Source organism: Schistocerca nitens, chromosome 12 (assembly GCF_023898315.1).
Source record: "Schistocerca nitens isolate TAMUIC-IGC-003100 chromosome 12, iqSchNite1.1, whole genome shotgun sequence".
Classification (NCBI taxonomy): Eukaryota; Metazoa; Arthropoda; class Insecta; order Orthoptera; family Acrididae; genus Schistocerca; species Schistocerca nitens.
Genome location: NC_064625.1, coordinates 121,020,724 through 121,044,479, shown reverse-complemented (window position 1 = coordinate 121,044,479; position 23,756 = coordinate 121,020,724). Strand labels below are relative to the sequence as shown.

The 23,756-nt window shown below is 42.9% G+C and overlaps 1 protein-coding gene across 8 annotated transcripts in view; it reads left to right on the top strand.

The window, feature by feature from the left end:
- The window catches only part of LOC126215213 (tropomodulin), a 430,703-nt gene that overhangs the window by 356,973 nt on the left and 49,974 nt on the right, over positions 1-23,756 (top strand). For 7 of the 8 annotated variants that reach the window (XR_007542104.1, XR_007542102.1, XR_007542103.1 and 4 more), the window contains exon 2: positions 20,792-20,944. Coding sequence is in view for 4 of the 8 variants with exons in the window: in XM_049941877.1 (XP_049797834.1) it covers positions 20,792-20,944 (153 nt within the window). In the remaining 4 variants the exon portion in view is untranslated. Of the gene's footprint in view, positions 1-20,315; positions 20,479-20,791; positions 20,945-23,756 lie in introns of those variants that run through there. The other variant, XM_049941880.1, reaches the window with a different exon arrangement.

Here is a 23,756-nt window from a genome sequence, read left to right as displayed (position 1 = left end):
ACCCCTGATACATCTAGATATGACTCTGGCAGGTGACACGTACATAAGCATCCTGTCTCATCATCTGCATCCATTCATGTCCATTGTGCATTCCGACGGACTTGGACAATTCCACCAGGACAATGCGACACCGCATACGTCCAGAATTGATACAGAGTGGCTCCAGGAACATTCTTCCGAGTTTAAATACTTACGCTGGCCACCAAACTCCCCAGACATGGACACTGTTGAACATATCTGGGATGCCTCGCAACGTGCTCTTCAGAAGAGATCTCCACCCCCTCGTACTTTTACGGATTTACGGACAGCCCTGCAGGATTCATGGAGTCAGTTCCCTCCAGCACTACTTCAGACATTATTCGAGTCCATGCCACGTCGTGTTGCGGCACTTCAGCGTACTCACGGGGGGCCCCTACATGATATTAGGCGGGTGTACCAGTATATATTAGCAAAGGGTACTAGTTTTCTGGATCAGCCTGACCATCTGGAGCTCCCGTCACTTTCATTCCTGGCCAAGTGCTGCATATACACTCCTGGAAATTGAAATAAGAACACCGTGAATTCATTGTCCCAGGAAGGGGAAACTTTGACACATTCCTGGGGTCAGATACATCACATGATCACACTGACAGAACCACAGGCACATACACACAGGCAACAGAGCATGCACAATGTCGGCACTAGTACAGTGTATATCCACCTTTCGCAGCAATGCAGGCTGCTATTCTCCCATGGAGACGATCGTAGAGATGCTGGATGTAGTCCTGTGGAACGGCTTGCCATGCCATTTCCACCTGGCGCCTCAGTTGGACCAGCGTTCGTGCTGGACGTGCAGACCGCGTGAGACGACGCTTCATCCAGTCCCAAACATGCTCAATGGGGGACACACCATGATGCCGGGTGTTGGCCCTGTGTGCCTCGGTCGTATGCAGTCCTGATTGTGGCGCTCACCTGCACGGCGCCAAACACGCATACGACCATCATTGGCACCAAGGCAGAAGCGACTCTCATCGCTGAAGACGACACGTCTCCATTCATCCCTCCATTCACGCCTGTCGCGACACCACTGGAGGCGGGCTGCACGATGTTGGGGCGTGAGCGGAAGACGGCCTAACGGTGTGCGGGACCGTAGCCCAGCTTCATGGAGACGGTTGCGAATGGTCCTCGCCGATACCCCAGGAGCAACAGTGTCCCTAATTTGCTGGGAAGTGGCGGTGCGGTCCCCTACGGCACTGCGTAGGATCCTACGGTCTTGGCGTGCATCCGTGCGTCGCTGCGGTCCGGTCCCAGGTCGACGGGCACGTGCACCTTCCGCCGACCACTGGCGACAACATCGATGTACTGTGGAGACCTCACGCCCCACGTGTTGAGCAATTCGGCGGTACGTCCACCCGGCCTCCCGCATGCCCACTATACGCCCTCGCTCAAAGTCAACTGCACATACGGTTCACGTCCACGGCAAACTGGCTGACACTGACGGCGGCGGTGCACAAATGCTGCGCAGCTAGCGCCATTCGACGGCCAACACCGCGGTTCCTGGTGTGTCCGCTGTGCCGTGCGTGTGATCATTGCTTGTACAGCCCTCTCGCAGTGTACGGAGCAAGTATGGTGGGTCTGACACACCGGTGTCAATGTGTTCTTTTTTCTTTCAGGAGTGTACTATAAGTTTGCATGAAATAGGTGGAGTTCGTGCAGTCCCCTTGTAAGATAAAAAGTATTGTTCGTAATGTTAAAGACGATCCACGTCTCCGAAATCCGGGTGTGTATCGCATTCGTTGCGAATGTGGCACGTCTTCTGTGGAGCAGACTATCAGGAGACGCGCAGGGGATATTAGCAACACACCCGACTAAAACAATCAACCATATCGGCTGTCGCCGAGCACTGCCTCGAATGTAATCGTGAAATGAGACCAGTACCGCGGTGCAAAAGATTCTGGGGCAGCGTAATTAGGGCGTTTATCAAAATATAGATGCCAGGAAACCCAATAACATAAACAGATTCGACGCTTGACTCTAAACAACGCTTTGGTCTTCGCACTCAATTTATTAGGATCTCTCCGACCATCGCATCCATCAGAGTTGTAAGACGATGAGACAATTTCCGTTTCATGGAATGTCAGTGCCAGCTCTAAGAAACGAAAGAGCATCAACAGGCGTATTGGGCGTCCGGGAATCGAACTCGGTTATAAATAGCGGCGTGAAACCAGCAGTCGTTTAGTCTGGTTGGAATCCAGGCAACGAATACACACAACAGCAAAAACTAGCAGCACCAGAAGAAGACAGGCTGTGGCGGTCACCGGAATATCGTGAGGAAAATGGAAACAACAGATCGACAGAATACCCGGAAGCAGACTACGGCAGGGATCGAAACTTCGTCACCTGTATAAGGCTTGGAGGGTTACGAAAAAGGCTACAAATTGTTATATGTATTCCCGAATTTATCCTCCGCTGAAGGCAAGTTACAATTAAACTGTTAACATATTAAAGCCTGTATTTGACATACACGTTTACACAGCCAAAACAAAAATACATAAAAAGTTTTCGTAATTTCGTCCCCCATAAAAGTTCTCTAAGGTACAATTAATTTAAATATATTTCTCCTTTCTAACATTGCCAGGAAGTTTCACTACTATGGATCACTTGAATTCATGAATGAACAATCTTGTCTAGTTTTTTCAGGCTTCCAGTGACGTGTACCACATGAATTTGAATGTCTATTTAGATGAACAGCATGTTTCGTGCTAACGAACTAAGCATTTTGTGCATCGAATCCGTTTATCTCACCTTGCGTTTTCCCATATAAAATGAAGTACACTTCATAAATATCGAGTAAAATCGGTGGTTAATAAAAGTTCCTAATTTCGTCCCCGGGACGAAAATAGGAACTGCACGGAGGACGAAATTACGAACATCCCAGATTTAATATATTGCCCGCAAGAGCAACATAGGCGAAACCCTTGACTGTAACGATTACACGCCAGAAACTAAAACACGCGACTGAAATACAACCCAATATTTGAACAGAAATCAATGCTCACGCTAGGAATTGCAGGCTGTTAATTTGATTGCCACACTAGCTCACCTCAGCATAAAAAAATGAATTCCTTCGTACGCGGAATCTACGCGTGCTCCACACAAACGCACTCAACAATACAGTGAATAGGGGTCGTGCATGTACGCGCAACTAAACATTTGTTACCAACTGTGGAAACCGAAAATTCCTGGGCGACGGGGGGGGAGGGGAGGGGGGCGGGGAGGAATGAAATGAAGCGGGAATAATATTAGGGCCTCTTGCGTTATGAAATTCCTTCGTTTGGAGAAAGTCTTACTGGTGAATCTGAGGAAGAAGCAACTATAATTTGATTAAAAAAAAAAATAGTTACCTAAGGAGCTTGCCCACATGTAGAGAAGTAACAACTTTTCTCGAAAGCTAAAACGACAGCTTCTCAACGGCGGGGTTATTTAAAATGTCACGCATTGTATTAAAAAAGCAATGAAGTTGTCATTATTTTCCGCTATAAAAATAGTATTGCTTATCTTAACGGCATGTACGTCTAGCATGAAATGTACGTCGGGAACTATATTTTCATTTGTATTTGGAATATTTGTTCCTAATTGCTGCAGTTGGAATTTGATTTTATACTCGATTTGGCTCGTACACACACGAGATACCACATAATCTTGCCATTTTACTCAAAATGGGTATTTTTGGTTTAAACAGAACCGTAAAAAGTCATTTAAACAACGATCGACCCTTTTGTTACTGAGCTTGCATGCATCCTACAAACTTGGGGTGCACAGAAAAATAAATGTTCGCAGTCGCCTTTGGACTGAATCGATTTTGGTACAATGGTCAAGTATCGGTTTTCCGAGCGCAAATTGTTGCATACGTATTGTGTCTGTAAATCAGCTGTTTCGGTTTCTTTATCACGGTGAAGTGAGGTTATCAAAACCTTCGTAATATTTTTGACAGAGGAAGACAATATTTCCTTATAGATGTCAAAGAACGCTTAAGGAAGATCTGGAAATCGTTCAATAAAAAGTGTTTACATAACTTATCCATGCCAATTTATGCGCTCAGAATGTCTTATTACATCCTCTTAGATCTCGGGCGTTATGGCAAAAGTGTGTGGGGTTATTAGTCGAACGTTATTACGATCGAACGGTGTAGAGACTTAGAATTACTAGAAATCGTCCTGATGAGGAAAGGCACATTGCCATTACAGTGCACTGATGTAACGGATGTTTTGACGCCAGACTTTAATGTGAGCTTCGCCACTAATTTGGCACCATTGCATTTGGGATATAAACCGCCAGAATTTCACGGGCAATTTGAGTGAAATGCGGACGTTTTGCACACAATAATCCTACTGTTCTGTGTACAACTTCGGAGTAGGTTCCCCGTTGGCTTCCCATTTTACTTGCACGCTATGATGCGCCTGTATCTCAGCAGAAATAAGTCTGCAGGACATATAGTCCCTTCTGACAATGCTCCATTCTTGTTGGGAAATCGTCTTAGCGTGGGACAAGTTTACAAATTAGTCAATAAAGCTGGATACAGGGCTCTATTTTGGTAATTCGTCGGATACATTGTATCCGCATTTATGTGCCTCTTTCTGTCTAATAGGGTAAAATGTGGCGTAAATGTGTATTACTGTGTCCGCGGCTTTTCTGTTGTGTGCTGGTGTTGGTGACAGTTCGGGTAATGAATGATGGAAAGCAAACAAGACGAGACACGGGTCGGACGCGGGTACCCAACCACATCGCTCGTTCGTAATTTCCTATGTTCCCTAAGTGATTTAGCTAGTAGTTTGTTCCACTCGCATCAATTTAAAGTGAGCTAGTAAGTTCCACCACCTTGTAAATCGTGTAATATTCCGAAAAAACAACCACATACAAATTTTGTATTCACGTCGGTCACATTAAACAACATTCAAAAAGAAACACTCACCAATATTTTAAAAAGCACCCTGACAACCTGATCAGGACACAGATGTGGTAGAACGTTTAGTCGAAGCGGAAAACCAATTGTGACAGCGGAAATCCGGTACCCAATCCCACATTTCAAGAAGCGGTATTGGGAGATAGTTTTACTGAAAATCTTATGTGGAAGTCCGTGAACGCAGTTAGTTTTGATATTACTGCATCTGTTTCGATTTTATCGATGAATCGACTCGATTTCAGGTCTGATATCGGTACGATATATTGATCGAATCTAGTATAGGAATGTCTCTAGTTATTAAAGATGTTCATTGGAACAATTCTTACGGCTTTTTAGATCGAATCGTCGCATCTGGTTAACGACCACTGCACCAGGGAAAATAGTGTTCCTCCCGTTCAGAACAAAAAAACTTCTCTTTACACCGAGTAATTTATTTGTCTTAAAATCACAGTTCAATGGAATTAATAACTTGAGTGTCACTGAGAAAGAGCGGGTGTATCTTAAGTCGTTTATCGTTGAGGCTCAACCATCTTGTCAAAGACTAAAGACAACAACTCATTAACACGTCCAGATGAGTGAAGACGAAAGGTTAACTGAAGTCCACAGTACCGTGAGTAAATTGATCCTCGATATATTGTTATAGTGCTGCTGAAATCTAGAGTCTTTTTTGACATAACTTATCTGGAATATAAAAAAGCAAGTTTAAATCCGCATCCATTCACAAACAATTTTATAAGTAACACGGTTCAAGGTTTAACCAATAGTTTTAAGATACTTTTAATGTACAACAAATGAGGTGTCTTTCTGTGAACTCTTACTGTGGTATTACGGCGAGTTGCCGTGTTTACCATTGCTAGCAGCATCTAGGGACACAATTATGAGCTATTATCTGTAATGCAAAAGTTTCAAAGCTTGAAGTTTAAGAAAATAGAACAAGTGACTTCTAATGCAGCTGCTTGGGAGACTCGTTGCCAGTAAATTTTGGGAGTCTTGTTTACTAACAAACCTTCAAAGAAAAAAATACGAAGTCATTAGACGTTCACACATCGTAATACAGGTTAAAAGTGAAATGAATTCACCTATTGATGCAAATCTTCAGTTTTGTGAAGTGACGCTATATGCTAAAGCAAACAAATCTGTCCCGTTCTCCTACGCATACCTTTCAGAAACTTTTCTACATCATCTAAGTTAAGAGAATGACATGGTTCATGGTAAATGCTAAGAACTGCTAAACCACTTTATCTGGACTCGGACATTTTCTATGGAACATTTTGATTAGTTTCAATTTAAAAAATTATCTTTCTGCCGTAGCAGAAGTAACTGGTACAGTCAAGTACAGTTGAAGAGCTGTGTCTACATGAGACTACTTGCAAGAAAAAATATTTTGAACAACAAAAATTTTCCGGCATATTTAATTGACAACATGTATCATTTTTGCCAAATTCGTTCTACATTTTATTCTCACTTTAAAATACGAGACACACAACAAAATAAAAAGTTTCCACATTTTTCATCAAATTAGAAGCATGTTCTCCCTCTGATTTCGTCTTAGTCTTTAAAATGACGCTGTATAGGCACTAAAAAACTTGAATGAAATTCTGTTTGATAGCCAACAATTAACAGACTTTGGAAAACGTCCTCTTAGAGACAATTTCTTCAGAGTGGTTGAAACACGTTTGCCAGTTGCAGTAGTTTCATTTATTTGTTGCCATCGAAACACACACACACACACACACACACACACACACACACACACACTAAAGAAAACATAATTTCTCATAAAACTATTGTAGTTCCACTGCACTCATGACGGAACCATTTAGCGCCAAATTTAAACTGTGTGTTGAACATTGTATAAATTCAAGATTTGGGACCGATGCTTTAATTCTTGACTACAGACGTGCGTATTTGCCACTCATAGAGGCAGCATCATCGTATTCTTGACCTATGCACCTATCCGGTCACGTATTCAGTTGTATGTTCATCTTCTGTAAATTAGTTATTATTTATTTTTCAGATCTCTCCGTATCATGCCCTTGTGCCTCACGGAATACTAAAAACGATGTTATATTCCAAACTACTTTCTACGTGATTCGCTTAAAACTGGCTGCGAATATTTTTACAACCTTAAAATAGTCTTATCGTGATACGTTAGGGGGAGGGGGTGGGCGTTGAGTCTACAATAAGTGAAAATAGCGGCTACTGTTTAACTTAATCGATGATACACTCTACAACAATCATTTCATAGTTGTATCATCTCCTGCTGAACTTATGGGTTCAGATATTTTGTTTTAGTTTTTTCACGAGAATGATGTGCCCTTTCTACCCATAGATATGATGATTAAGATCGTTAAGTGAGAAGCTGTGTGGTACCTGTTTATCGAATACTTAATTCAGGTAAACTACTTTGGGGTGTACGCATGTTTTTGTGAAACGTAGTGACAAGAAAGCATTTAAATTAATGAAAATAACTGAACCACCTTAAAGTCAATGAAATATTGCTTGTGTAACAAATATTTCAGCTAATTTGAAACGAAACATTCAGGACAGTTTCAATCAATTAACAAATATACAGCCACTCGTTGCTACACTATCTTTAGCTGTCCCCAGTACAAGTTCGTCATCAGTATCGACAGAAAACCAATTTATCAGAATCGTCCAAAAGGAAATTGGTTTGGAATATAAATGAGACAAAAAACGAAAAAATCATTAATTATTAGCACACCTGTTTGCATTAGACAACGAGCCATTATCTATCGCAGAAAGAACCGGATTTACAGGACTCGTAGAACTAGCTTTACCTCGCTATAAAAAGCCAAGCTCTAGGCCTATAGACATTTCTCAAAAAATCTTCCTGACATATACGACAGAATTTACGAAAAAATCAGAGGAATCATATCAGGTACTCTCGCGATTTCTATAACTTTTCGATGTGTTAGCCTACTTGCACGACAATACTGATTCATTTATGTTACGTTTCGTAGCTCATTGAATTCCAGCTGGACCATACAGTTCTTGATACGAAACATTTTCAAGGTTTTCTCATTGGAGAAAATATAGCGAGGGAACTTAATACTATCGCAGATCGGTGGGGTATTGACCGGAGCATCGCCAGTCTAATTTATATCATCTCTTGCTGTCCAAATAGCAAAACTCATCTACCGCTTTAAGTGTCTCATTTCCTAATCTAATTCGCTCAGCATCACCTGATTTGATTAGTCTGCATTCCATGGTACTCGATTTGCTTTTGTTACTGGTAATCTTATATCCTCCTTTCAAGACTGTCCATTCCGTTCAATTGTTCTTCCAAGTCCTTTGCTGTCTCTGACAGAATTACCGTGTCATCGGCAAACCCTCAATATTTTTATTTCTTTTCCCTGGATTTTAATTCCACTCCAAATTTTTCTTTTGTTTCCTTTACTGCAGTTCTGTCTCTCTCACTTCTCAACCACTGCTTCCCTTCCGTGCCCATCGACTCTTATAACTGTCATCTGGTTTCTGTAAAAATTGTAAATAGCCTTTCGCTCCCTATATTTTACCCCTTCCACCTTCAGTATTTGAAAGAGTGTTCCAGTTAGCACTGCCAAAAGCTGTCTCTAAGTCCAGTAATGCTATAAACGTAGGTTTGTCTTTCCTTAACCTCTCTTCTAAGATAAGTCGTTGGATCAATATTGCATTCTACATTTCTACGGAATCCAAAGTGATCTCACCCGAGGTCGGCTTCTACCAGTTTTTCCGTTCTTCTGTAAAGAATTCGTGTTAGTATTTTACAACCGTGAATTATTAAACTGGTAGTTCGGTAGTCCTCATATCTGTCACCGACTGCTTTCTTTGGAATTGGCATTATTACATTCTTCTTGAAGTCTGAATGTATTTCGCCTGTCTCATACATACAGCATGGAGAGCTGCATCAAACCAGTCTCAGGACTGAAGACCACAACAACAACAACAACAACAACAACAACAACATACATCTTGATCACCAGATGGAAGAGTTTTATTATGGTTGGCTCTGTCAAGGCTATCAGTAGCCCTAACGTAACGTTTACTCCCTGGGCCTTGTTTCGACTTAGGTCTTTCATTGCTTTGTCGAATTCTTCACGCACTATCGTATCTCCCTTCTCATCTTAATCTCCGTCCTCTTCCATTTCCATAACATTGCCATCGAGAACATCGCCCTCTATATACTCCTCCCACCTTTCTGCGTTCCTTTCTTTGCTTAGTACTGGTTTTCAATCTCGGTTCTTGATATCCGTACAGGTGGTTCTCTTCCTTGACTTAACGTAACACCTCTTGTCCCCAAGGTCTCTTTAGTTTTCCTGTAGGCGGCATCTGTCTTACTCCTAGTGATATATGCTTCTACACCCTTACATTTGTCCTCTAGCCATTTCCGATTAGCCATTTTGTACTTTCTGTCTATCTCATTTTTGAGTCCTTCGTATTCCTTTTCGCCTGCTTCATTTACTACTTTTTTATATTTATTTTTCTTTTCAACAATTAAATTCAATATCTCTTGTGTTACCCAAAGATTTCTACTAGCCCTCGTCTTTTTACTACTTGATCCTCTGCTGCCTTCATTATTTCATCTCCGGAAGCTACCCATTCTTCTTCTACTGTATTCGTTTCCCCCGTTCTTGTCAACCGTTCCTTATTGCTCTCTCTGAAACTCTGTAGAACCTCTGGGTCTTTCAGTTTATCCAGGTCCCATCTCCTTAAAATCCTACGTTTTTGCAGTTTCTTTAGTTTTAATTTACAGTTCATGACCAATAACTTGTGGTCAGTGTCCACATCTGCCCCTGGAAATGTCTCACAATTTAAAACCTGGTCTGTCTTACCATCACATAATCAATCTGAAATTCTCCGATGTCTCAGGCGGCTTCTACATATACAAACTTCTTTCATGATTCTTAAACCAAGTGTTAGCGATGATTTAAGTTATGCTCTGTGCAGAATTCTACCAGGAGGCTTCCTGTTTCATTCCTTACCCCCCCCCCCCCCCCCCAGTCCGTATTTACCTACTACTTTTCCTTCTCTTCCTTTTCCTACTATCGATTTCCCGTCCCCATAACTATTAAATTTTCGTCTCCCTTCACTATCTGAATAATTTCTTTTATCTCGTTATACATTTCTTCAATCTCTTGACCTAGCATATAAACTTGTTCAGCTGTGGTAAGTGTGGGCTTCTTGTCAACCTCGGCTACAGTAATGTGTTCACTACGCTGTTCGTAATAGTTCATCGGCGTTCCTGTTTTTTTTTTTTTTTTTCGTTATTAAACATACTCTTGCATTAACATTATTTGATTTAGTATTTATAACCCTATATTCCACTGACCAGAAGTCCTGTTCCTCCTGTCATCAAACTTCACTAACCTATCCATTTCCCTTTTTAAATTTTCTAACCTACCTGCCCGAGTAAGGGATCTGACATTCCACGCTCCGATCCGTAGGAAACCAGTTTTGTTTCGCCGGATAACGACGTCCTCCTGAGTAGTCCCCGCCCGGAGATCCGAATGGGGGACTATTTTACCTCCGAAGTAAATACCCAAGATGACGCCATCATCATTTAACCATACAGTAGATCTGCATGCTCTCGGGAAAAATTACGGATGTAGTTTCCCCTTGCAATGCTGTTTTGGTTGATGTTACTGGGCCAAATCAGTCAATCATCCAGACTGTTGCCCCTGCAAGTATTGAAAAGGCTGCTGTCCCTCTTCAGGAACCACACGTTTGTGTCTCCTCTCAACAGATACCCCTCTGTTGTGGTTGCATCTACGGTGCGGCTATCTGTATCGCTGAGGCACGCAAACATACCTACCGGCGGCAAGGTCCACGCTTCATGGGGAAGGGAAATGGATGGGAGAGATTCGTAGGAAGCCGAATTAGAAAGCCGTTTCAACTCCTTAAATGAAGATCCAAATTATTTGATTTAAAACTTTCTAGACCCCAGATTCTAGTCCAACTACTTGAGTCTTTTAAACTGAGAGAGCTCGACAGAGGATCCTACTGGAATTTTTCATCTCCAGTGCGCGCTAAAAGAAGAAGAGAAGACGGGACTGCATCAATTGTTACTCGCGAAGCTCACCGCGCGTTTTCGGATAGTGTTATCGTGGTGGCAAGTGAAAATAATAATTTAGTGTGACAGTAAAGAAACAAACGCGATTGTACGCGAGATTGCCTATTATTTGAAAACAATTCCGATCGATTGCAATCGCGAGCATTATGTTCGGTGGTCAGTTAATACGACACAGTACCCGAATTTAACAAAGTTTGCTAGAATTTCTTTTTCAGCACCTTGCAGTAGTTCATATAGCGAAAGGCTTTTTCTCTAAAGCTGGCCTTGTTTACAAAGCTAAGCGAAATTGCGTATTGCTTCTTAATACAGAGAAATTGGTGTTCATCACCATAATTTGTCACTAGTTGAGTACGATCACTAATTTATTATTTTTTGTTAAAATTAATAATAAACGGTGTTGTGATTAGAATATATTGCTGCTTTATTTGTGTTTAGAGTAGCTCACACGTGAATTAATAGGAGGCTATTTCATGAAATTTTTATACAAAGAATCCTGTTGGAAGAACATCCGCAACTGAGCATTATACCAGAGACTGAAAATACCGCTTCAGTTGTAAATTTATTATCACGACCGGTTTCGGGCTCTCATAAGCCCATCCTCAGGTGTCGCACTGGGAATAGCAAGAGGCGGGAGATATTTTCACACGCCGCAAGACATATAAAAAGAACAAAATTTCATAAAGTTTTAAAAAACCTTTGGAAACCGCCGGTCGGGCTAGGTGCTGTGAAACCTACGTCAATGCGAAAGTGACGCTAGACAGTGCTACGGACAACAGCCTGTGTAGAGAAATATACAAATAATACCAGGACACTTACACTGTGCTGTTACTCCCGAGGGCCGCGGTGGACGTGTGCTATGCACGCTGTGCTACCAATGATCGCAGAATAGGGAGTAGCGGATGCGAAAGAGGAACCAAATTGGTAAACCAGAGTGGCAAAAGTGGGGTCAATTTGAATTAGTGGCTTAAATTTAAAATGAAGAAAAAACAAAAAAATTACATAAAAATACACGAAATAAGTTAAAAGTGCATTATGCGTAGTAAAGGAGCTTATTGAACAGGTCGGCACAGAACTGTGGTAAAACTGAGTGGAAGCTGCGATATAAAATTATTATATAAACCGTAAAGCGCAATGAAACTTTTATTTTACATGAGTGGCAAACAAGTTTTAAATTTTGTGGGGATATATAAGTGGCAACGTGGAACCACGCTCAAACGTCATCAGTTAAAAAAACACACACACATGTGCCACACCTATTTACAAGCTCTCGTTACTAATCAACAGGGAAAGTAGCGAAACCGTCGACAACTAATCGAGGCTTACGTGAGATAAGACCTGAGTCGCATTTTACATCATGAAAGACAGGTAAATTTTTTAATCAGTGACGGCACAGATAATGCCACAGTTCTATAATGCGCCATAGTCATAGGATAAAATGAAAACGTGCAAACTTTCATTAAGAGAGGTCAATTTTTCAGCTATGTAAAATGAACTAGGTGGACCTCGCGGACTTCACCATACGAAACAGGCGTCTGCCGTACATTCGGTAAGCCTATTGAAGGCCGCAAAAATAATGTACGCCATACATGTATACTTCTTAATTGGGTCAGTATTTTTTTTTGCCATTATTTTTGCGGTCTTATCTCATGTAAGCCTCGATTAGTTGTCGACTGTTGGTTAGCAGCTTTTAAATTGACCCCACTTTTAATGTGTCCTTTTAGTGCTAGCTATTAATTGGCATATTACTTTCTGACAGCACAGACTGTAAGGTTTCGCTACTTCCCTGTTGATTAGTAACGAGAGCTTGTAAATAGGTTGTGTGTGTGTGTGTGTGTGTGTGTGTGTGTGTGTGTGTGTGTGTGTTTTTTAACTGATGACCGTGGAGCGTTGTTCCACGTTGCCACTTATATATCCCCACAAAATTTAAAACTTGTTTGCCGCTCATGTAAAAGAAAAGTTTGTTTTCTTTTTTTCTTTTTTTTCTTTATTGTATTTCGATTCGCCCCCCCTTCCCCCCGGGGGGGGGGGGGTGGACTGGCAGCAGCGGAATACGCCACTCTGCAGCCTACAGATAAAAAACATAATGAGGAGATATAACAATAAAAAGACGTGATAAAACGGTGACTGTTTAAAACTGATACATAGCAAAAAAGTTGTGAAGAAAACAGAAAAAGACAAAGAGATCAGTGATGCTAATTAAAAACACTTAGGAAATAGACAGGTACAATTATAAAACACGGCGACAGCCTAGTTTCTGTTCGCAACACTTTAAAAAGGGGACGCACAACACTGAGCACTCACGGGAAGCACTGCACTATAGGGTACGAAGGCATATGGGTATGGGGACGGGGAGGAGGACCCGGACTGATTAAGGGGGAGGGAGCCGATGGCGGGAGAGGGCACAGAAAAAGGGGGGGAAGCAGGGCGGACGTGAGGAGTGGGAAAGAAAGTGGAGGGGAAAGAAAATGGACTTGGGGAAGAGAGTGGGGTCAAGGAGTAGGTAGGTGGAGAAAAAACAGGATGGAAGGGGGGGGGGAGAGGGAGCCTGGGAGAAGGATGGAGGGAGGGAGGGGGAAGTGAGGATCGTAGTTGATAGGAGAGATAAATGGAGGGAGAGAGGGCATGATCAGGGAGGGGGAGTTGATGGAAGCCACCTCGAGAAAGGAGGTGAAGGGTGTAGAGGTGGAGGGTAGGGGGGACACAATGGTGAAGGTGTGGCAGCTTGCGGAGGTTGTTGAAGAGACAAGCAACCAGGGGATGAGGGGGATCACGTCAGCAGGAAGTGTAGAGGATGCAGACATGTTCGAGGAAAAGGAGCAGATGGGGGAAAGGAATCAGATCATATAGGATCCATATGGGGGACAGGAGGCATATACGGAAGGCAAGGCAGAGTGAATGGCACTCGAGGATCTGTAGGGACTTATAGAATTTGGAGGGGGGGGGGGGGCAGATATCCAGGTGGCACTGTCGTAACAGAGGATGGGACAGATTAACGATTTGTAGGTGAAAGGCATCGGGACTGTTAAAGGGTAGTAACGAGGGCAAGGAAGGCGGTGTCATCGGCATACTGCAGGAGGTGGACCGGAGAGATGGGCGGGTTGGGGCATATTTGCCATGTACAGGAGGTAGAGGAGAGGGAAGAAGACAGAGCCCTGGGGCACACCCACAGAGGGGTAGAAGGTGCGAGAATGAGCATTATGGATGGTGATATAGGAGGTTCAGCAGGAGAGTAAGGAGGCCATTGAATGGATATAGTTGATAGAAAGAGCGTAGGTCTGGAGTTTAAACAGGAGACCGGGATGCCATACATGGGTGCAGACCTATTTGAGGTCTAGGGAGACAAAAATGGTGGAGCGCAGAGAGTTAAGCTGGAGGGAGAGGAGTGAGGTGTAGGAGTTGGTCATTGGCAGGGAAAGAAGGTCGGAAGCTACATTGGTTGTTGGGGAGGAGGTGGTGTTGGTGGAGGTGGTGATGGATGTGCCAGGCAACGATGGATTCCAAGAGCTTGCTGAACACTGAGGTGAGACATATAGGGCGATAGGAAGAGGCATCAGATGGACGCTTGTTGGGTTTGGGAAACATCAGGATACATAAGGTTTGCCACAGGTCAGGGTAGAAGCTAGTGGCAAGGATTATGTTGTAGAGGGCAGTAAGGATTGCAAGGAAGGCGGGAGGGCAGTGTTTGAGATGGCAGTAGGTAATGCGGTCGTGGCCGGGAGCAGTGTTGCGTTTAGTGCTGAGTGTGAGGCTGATGTCCTGTGTAGTGATGGGAGTATTATGTCCTGATGGTGGTGTGTGGCCCAAGTACTCGAAGCTAGGAGCATGGGGGGGATTGGAGGTATCCGTATGTTTGGTGACGTTGGGGAAGAGGGAAGTCAAATTGGGGATCATCTGGAATGGAAAAGACATCGGATAGGTGGGAGACAAAGTGGTTGGCCTTACTGAGGTTGTCAGGAAAGGGACGGTCATCAAGGAGGAGAGGGTACTGTGTGGTGGGGCGGTTCCCAGTAAGATGGTGGAAAGCAGACCAATACTTGGAAGAGTTTATTGGGAGCATGGCGTTGAGCTGTGTGCATGTCTGTCACCAAGCACGGCTTTTCTTCGCAGTAAACATGTTGCGGATATGTCGTCGTAATTGCCGGTGGCAGGTGAGTGTGTCCCTGTTCCGAGTGCGGAGGAAGGATCGGTAGAGGCGACGGGATTCACGAAGGAGAAGGATGGTCTGTGAGGGCAGGGCCAGGCGGTGAGGGTGGAAGACTTTGGTAGGGATATGGGTGGCGCTGGCGTCGGACAACGTCTGGTGGAGGAAGGCAGCGGTTCAGGAGATGTCATCGGGAGATTGGAGGGTAGGGTCGTGGCGTTCGACCTGGATGTGTATAGAGTCCTGGTAGGCATCCCAGTTGGCATGGGAGTAGTTGTGGTCAAGTTGAGGAGGAATGTCAGGGCGAGGAATGGGGCGGAGATGGCGACCAAAAGAGATAAGGATGGGGGCATAGTCATTGCCAATTAGGTCAAGGGCATCCATAGTGACATGCCAAAGGAGGTTGGGAGAGGCGAGGATTACATTGGGAGTTGTGTTGGATTCGGGTTGGGTATGTTTGGGGAGGGGAACCAGGTGTCTCTGGAAGGTGGTGATAAACTGAAGCCACCGCTGGAGTTCGACAGGAGCACAGCTGTGGATATTGAGGTCTGCGGCAATCGTGGATGTGGAGAAGGTGCGGTCAATGTGAGCCAGGAAATTGTATGGGATGGGGGTATGAGGGTGGATGTAGATGGTGGCACATATGACAGTAAGGGTAGGGAAGGAGAGGTTGGGGCCGAACAGGGAGGTGACTGAGGTGGCCGATAGCAACCCCGCGACGCACCAGGGGGTACGGGTTATCGCTCTAGTGGAGGGTGTAAGGAGCTGTGGAGACAGAGAAACAGGGTTGAAGGAGGGTTTCATTTAGGATGAAGGCATCCACTCAGTGTCGATGGAGGGTGTGGAGGGAGAGGAGTTTGTGGGTGGGCAGGGAGCGGATATTATGGAAAAAGATACTGTAATGTTGTTGCGCAATGGTAGGGGAGATTTAGACGAGGGTGGTGAGGGTGAAGGTGAAGTGGGCCTGGTTCTGGAAGCAGGTGGCAGAAGTGGTGAAAAAGTTTCATTGCGATTTACGGTTTATATAATAATTTATATCCCAGCTTCCAATCAGTTTTACCACAGTTCTCTACCGACCTGTTCAGTAATCTCCTTTCCTACACATAATGCACTTTTAACTTATTTCGTGTATTTTTATGTAATTTTTTGTTTTTTCTTCATTTTAAATGTGAACCACTAATTCAAATTGTGAACGGTCGGGCTAGCTGCCCCGCGTTCTTCTCTCAGCCAATAGATGGCAGCACTTTTGACACTCTGGTTTACCAATTTGCTTCCTCGTTAGCATTCTGCGCTCATAGGTAGCACAGCGCGCTTAGTACACGTCCACCGCAGCGCTCGGGGGCCACAGCACAGTGTAAATGTCCTGGTATTATTTGTATATTTCTCTACCTAGGCAGTCGTCAGTAGCACTATCTGGTGTCACTTTCGCAGTGACATAGGTTCCACACTACCCAGCCCGACCGGCGGTTTCGAAATGTTTTTTAAAACTTTATTATTATTTTTGTTTTGTTTTTTAATGTATGTTGCGGCGTGTGATAATTATCTCCCGCCTCTTGTTATTTCCAGTGCGACACCTGAGGATGGACTTATGAGAGCTCGAAACCGGTCTCACAACTGAAGCGGTATTTTCAACTTATGGGAAAATGTTATAATTTATTGAAAAGTCAGTATCTGCTGGACATGGAGCTACTATCTGGTATCCGGCTCTGTTGTCGCTGGATATCTGTTTCATCTCTAATTAAAAACCAGTGTTCGATTTGTGCTTTTACCAGTGGGGGGGGGGGGGGGGGGGATGTCCTAGGAGGTTACCATAATTATATATGTTACTAGCTTGGACCGTGGCGTTACCCATGGTTAAACAGTTATTTATAAATAGATGTTAATGCCGAAACTTACTATTCACGCGTAAGCACCATCAGAAAAGCCATCCCTTGTTATATATTTAAAAATACATTATAGGTAAAGTTTATTTACAAAATCATCTACATACAGGTATACAAGGGGAACTCAAAAAGTAAAGGCACATTTGAAAAAAGCTGTACTTATTCTGATGATAGAAAACTGAAACATGCGTCATTTTTCTACGTAACCTCCCTGGACTTCAACGCAGTTTTCCCGACGTTTTACGAGTTTTTTTATTTCATCAGAAAATACGTTTATCGGTTGCACCGAACCGCACCGCAGCAATAACGTCTTCATCACTTCATCACTTTCAAATCTTCTTCCCTGTAGTGCTTCCGTTAAGGGTCCAAACATGTGAAAATCGGAGCCAGGTCTGGACTGTATGGTGGATGTTCCAGCACCTCGTATCTCAACTCCTTTATATTCGGCTGTCCGTTTGGCAGAATGTGGGCGAGCGTTATCTTGCTGCAGGATGACACCTCTTCAGTTTTCCACGTCGTTTGGATCTGATTGCAGGTTTTAGTTTCGTACGCAACACATCACATCCACCATACAATACAGACGTGGCTCTAAAGCCTCGTTTACGCTGGGGCGACGTCTTGCTACATTGTGGCATGCTACGGCAATGTGGCGTGCGTCGTCTTGTCGTTTAGTTCTAAATGTTTTGAAATGCTTACCTACTACATAACACTTTTTCAAAATTAATAAGCAAACTTATTAATAGTATTAATAGTAAGACTGTATTAAAAACTTTCAGTGTTCGGCTCCACAAATTTAAATTATATGTAAAGTTTTACTCCAGTGCGTGGAAATAAACATCCCAGGTTGGGATGCATAAACTAAAACCAGAGGAGGGGACGGTCTGATGCAGAGGGGGCGGGGGGGGGGGGAAATGCCCCCACCCCCCCTGCAAATCGCACACTGTTAAAAACGCAAGAATTTAGAATACCTTGTTTCATTTATTGATTTTTTTTTCAGTGTTTTGTATCTGACAGTCTGTTCAGGTCTTCTTGCAGCGCGTTATTGCATGTATTGTGTTTTATCTGACTTGAGTGACAATCCATTTTCAGGATATCCGTTGAAAAATCAAATGAAATGCCGTGTGGCTAGGGCCTCCCGTCGGGTAGATCGGTCGCCTGGTGCAAGTCTTTTCAGTTGACGCCACTTCGGCACCTTGCGTGTCGATGGGGATTGGGATGGGGATGGGGATGATGATGATGAAGACAACACGACACCCAGTCCCTGAGCGGAGAAAATCTCCGACCCAGCCGGGAATCGCGCTGACCACCTAGCTATCGAGGCGGGCCGGGTATCCATTGATAATTTCCGAGAAAATTTAATTTTATTTTTTGTAACTAACCGATTGCGGGGATATAATGTGCATTTCTGTAGTGCGATGCGACTGTCTGTGCACGCAGTATCACACATACACACAAATTTCGAAGTTGCTAATCGATAATAATCAGTACTCTGCGCCCGCGGGCGCACACACACACACACACACACACACACACACACACACACACACCAAGTCTCCAACACCTGATGACGGTCAACTAACCTCTGCCGGGTCCGCATATTGCCATTATCTACCCGACATGGGGGAAGGTCTTCTATGGTCTACAGATTGCTTCGATTCTCCCCGCAATGTTTCCTTATAACTGTGGGCAATGTCAACGAGAAAGTTTCTACGGCCTTCAATGTAAGGAACGAGCATCTCTCTTTCTCTTCCTCTACCTCCTCCGCCCTCCCCCTCACGCACGCACGCACGCACGCACACAACACACACACACACACACACACACACACACGATGACTTTTTTGCTTCACTCGTGGCGTTGCAAGTTAAAGCATACATTATCACGCGTTGTGGCAGCTCACAGAGTCGGGAGTAGAATTTTTTATTCCATCATATGCTATGTGTAACATGTGTTGTCTGCGTTCTTATACTACACGGGCTGGTAGGAAGGTAATGAATCATCTCTTTCCGAGTCCAAAAGTACTAGCACGTATGCTAAATCATGTTGACCTGTATGGTGTATTCGAATGTACCTGTCGCACCAAGATCCTTAGCTTCTATTCGGTGTAGCATCATAAAGTTTTTCTCATCCTTCAAAAGAATTTCAGACTCTCAGTTCTTCACACACATTTTCAAGCATTACGCTTACCGTGTTTCGAACTTCTTTCGGAACAGTGACGGAAGCGTGTTTATTTGCTGTATTATGTTAACTCTTCGTCACTGTTGTTTATATAAGGCTACTTGAGTCTCAATGTTTATTACATATATACCATAGCGAACAGCCGCTAATTGTAACTGAAGTTTATTAATACAGTGCGACATATAGTCACAAGCTCTGGATAACACATTACTATCCTACCTTTATGATCAACGACTGTGCACTTGTTAATATCAAGAGTTTCACTCACAGAGTAACATCTCTATTTTAGGTAGTCAGCTGACATGTTACCTGATGATCGCCAAAAGACGAAAACCAGTTCATAACAAATGAATGCTAAAACAATCGCAATTAGTGTGTTTCGTAGTTAAATATATCTCCATTCCTGCGCTAAACGAACCTATGAGACAAAGACGAAAAGTTTTGCTTCTACACGTCTAGATATGCACAGAACTGCGCAACGCGGAACAGTTAAATATTGTCCTTTAAACAATAAAAACAGGAAACTTTTAGCTCTCCTTACTGTTGTCAACATAATTTACCGGATCAGTAGTTGCATGTGACTTACACTCTGAAAGGCAGAGTGTGCAAATAAAACCTTTCCCATTACAGATATTATAAATAAGCAAAAAGCATTTCATTAAAAAAATCTACGGTTTCCTAGTCGATATTTGTAAGCTGCGAGATTTTTACACTGATAACACGTACTGCAAAGTATGTACTGATATTAATGAATGACACACGTTTATCTTGCTTATTCACGTACGAGTGAACTGACAACTTGATCACTGTTCGATGCACAGCATTCTTCCAAAATTTTGCTACCACTAGCTCTGTTGCAAGAGCAAATGCTTTATTTCTGCTACAAGGTGTGTCGGGCGTTCTAGCTCTCGGGTCAAGAAGTGTCCGTGAACTCTGACCTCTGGTACGCCTTTAACAGTCGACAATTACTACAAAAACTCGCGCTGCCTCTGTGTGCTGACTGAACATGGCGCTCCTTTCACCGATAGCCCCCCACCACTGACCTTTTCCACGCAATGGATCTCGCGGATGGCGAGAGGCTTGCGAGAAAGCGTTCCACTTGTTAACAAACGTCGAGACGCTCATGCGGTGGCTGGTCGGGTGGGCGTAGTGTCGCTGAGTTCAGTTGTGCTCCGGAGAACAGGCAAGCTTCAGTGTACCACACGAAGATAACGATTCTGCAACAGGGACAGATCTCTCAGGGGACCTGGAGGAACAGGCTGTAAGTACTAAACATCTTCGACACTCCTTTGAGTCACAACAGCCGTGAGTCAGGCGTTGGAGGTTAATGTACCGAGCTATTGATCGTGACCTACTGCCGGAGCCGAAGGGTGTTGGCCTGCTTGTTTCAGAGAACTTTTTTTTTTTTTTATGCCGCTAATAGCACACCGCCGAAGCATCAGGATTTTTCGCTGCATTTTATACTGAAACCTGTTATCTTTAAGTTCGTTTTTATGAAATTAGTTGTTATCGCGAGTGGAATATTACAATAGCTTAGTTTGTTTACGAGTGGATTTTTGCTTAATTTTTTACAGACTTCCTCGTCTACTACGACGACTACCATGACAACGGCGGCGAAGTTGTACGGGAAGGATGTGAGCGAGTATGAACACCTGGACGTGGATCAGCTGCTCAATCAGTTAACCCCGGAGGAAATAGACATCCTAGCCAAGGAAGTGGACCCAGATGTAAGTGGCGACAGCTATCGCTTGCTATCTTGTAAACTTTAGAAGATTTTTTTGTGGTTAAATGAAAGACCTCTTGAAGTAAACACTCGACGCCAATGAATCGGCGAAGGTAGGCGGTGCCCCATGCGTTACGCGACGTATTATTAGAACTTCATAAATGCTAATTGTCTCGTTGTGTACACTTTATTTATTTTCTTTTTTTTTTTTTAAGAAAGATGGATTATGGAAGCGTTCTAGAAAAAAAGCTGTCGGTGCAAATGAAGACTACACAGCAAGTGAAACCAAACTATAACACACATGAAAGTTAAAAGTTGGTGTTGAAAGACAAACATGCCCAAAGTACGTAGGAATGGAGTTAGGTAACTGAGCACCTGGAAATGACGGCAGTTCTCTGTATACACGTAAAAGTTCTATATTGAGAACCAATCGGAAGTTGGAAATAAAGTAATATTGTCCGTCTAACCCTTGCATATTTAGTTTACAATAAAATTATCTGCACCATACATACTTTCGTGAATACGTTACCATTCCGTTATTTAAATGGGGATATAATCTGTTGGCACTGATAAGGATAATGGAAACTTCTGTGATATTACAGTTCATTTAGGATCGTATCAGAACCATATTATTCGCCCCCCCCCCCCCCCCCCCCACACACACATACACACACTCAAATCTTGTGTGTAAACTGTTTGGATAGTACCCCAGTCTTTACAGTTTGTCCCAATAAAGAATCATAAGCAAAGGAGGAATGTAGTAACAGAGGTTTCTTTCCTGCAAAAAGGTAATGGTAGTGACAACTCTGTTGACACAAAGCTATGTCACAACCTTTCAATTCTCATTTTCGTAGTTTTGTTTGTCCTAGTGTTGCATACTGTGCTTGGCAGTTACATTGTTTTCATGGGCAAAGAAATATTAAAACTGCAACAACACACAGTAGATTCTCACAAAATTCTCACTCTTTGTGGCAGTCTTTTGTTCTTAAAAACGGGTTTGTCAGGTAGTGACCATAATTCCGTGGCATCAAAACTTCAATGATTCTTAAGGGAAAAAATGTAAAAAATTAGCCTTCTGGGCTTTTGAAATGAACTAATTGTTGACAAAACAGATACAAAGCTACTATTTTATAAGTGACAGTGAAGCCTTTCATGCTTACGATACGTAAACAATGGGAAATGGAAATCAGTTGACAGAAGCTGAGCAATAACCAATACTAATTGAGTAGAATCAGTCTGGTTTGACATAAACATCGGTCAAAAGTTGCAAGAGATAGGTGGTACTGAAAGATGGCATTTCTGCAAAACCACTCTGTGATAAGCTCTATAAAATTGATCAGAAGTTATAGAAGTTCATGGGTGGAGTACAATCAGTGGAATGAGCAAAAAATTTACAAGTATCTTAGAGCCAGTGTGTTAAGCGAAAAAATATAAATAAAAAATGATGTTTGAGTGCACAAAACACACTGTGTGGTTTGTGTTTCCATTATCATGCATTTCTGTACTCAGCTCAGACATGAAGATTCTCCAAACAAAAGGTTTACTTTCTGACATAACATTTATTTTTAACAGTCACTATTTGCAACATTCTTATGCATGTGTGGAACAGATGTCTACATCAGTGTATCAACCATCAACTTATTTGAATATGGCAGCATTCTTACAGTAAACAAGTAGGTAGAGAAAGATTTAAGGGTGGTCATAAAAAATGGAGCTTGCCCATTTGATTGTCTGATCAGATAAATGGCTCCAGTGTCTCACTAAGCAAGGTGGAGCAATATTTAGCATTGGACTCTCATTCAGGAGCACGATGGTTCAAGCAAGTGTCTGGCCATCCTGATTTATGCTTTCCGTGACTCCCCTAAATTGCGTAAGGCAAATGCTGCGATGGTTGCATTGAAAGGGCATGGCCAATTTCCTTCTCTATCCTTTCCCAATCCGAGCTAGTGCTCCATCTTTAATGACCTCGTCGACGGAACGTTAACACATTAATCTCCTCTGTGTAACCGAAGTTAAACAGATTCCTTTTAGAACACGGGTGGATGACATCACACAATTTGCATTATTTAGGGCCAGGTGTCAAGTTTTGCCACATACAGATATCTTATCTAAATCTTGTAGCATTTGGTTTTCGTCTGCTGATGATTTTACTAGCCAATAAATGACAACATGATCTGCAAACAACCTAAGACAGCTGCTGTGTTCAGATTGTCTCCTAAATCATTTATTTAAGTAAGAAACAGCAGTGGGTCTATACACTACCTTTGTGAACGCCAGAAATAGCTTCTGTTTTGCTCGACGCCTTTCTGTAATTTACTGTGAACTGTGACCTCTTTGGCAGGAAATCAAGAGTCCAGTCACATAACTGAGACAATATTCCATAAGCATGCGATTTGATTACAAGCCACTTGTGAGGTACAGTGTCTCTCAAGCATTTGGGAAATACAGAAATACGGAATCAACTTGAAATCCTTTGTCAATAGCACTCAGTACTTCATGTGAGTAAAGATCTAGTTGTGTTTCACAAGAACAGATTTTTTTTTTCTAAACCTGTGTTGACTGTGTGTCAATAGACTGTTCCCTCCGAGATAATTCATAAAGTTCAGACGCAATATTTGTTCCTAAATCTTGCTGCATATTGACGTTAATGGTATGGGCCTATAATTTAGTGGATTATTCCTGTTGTTTTTCTTGAATATTGGTGTGACCTGTGCAACTTTCCAGTCTTGAGATACGGATCTTTTGTTGAGTAAGTGGTTGTATACGATTTGTAAGAATGATGCTTTTGCGTCATCATATTCTAAAATGAACCTAAT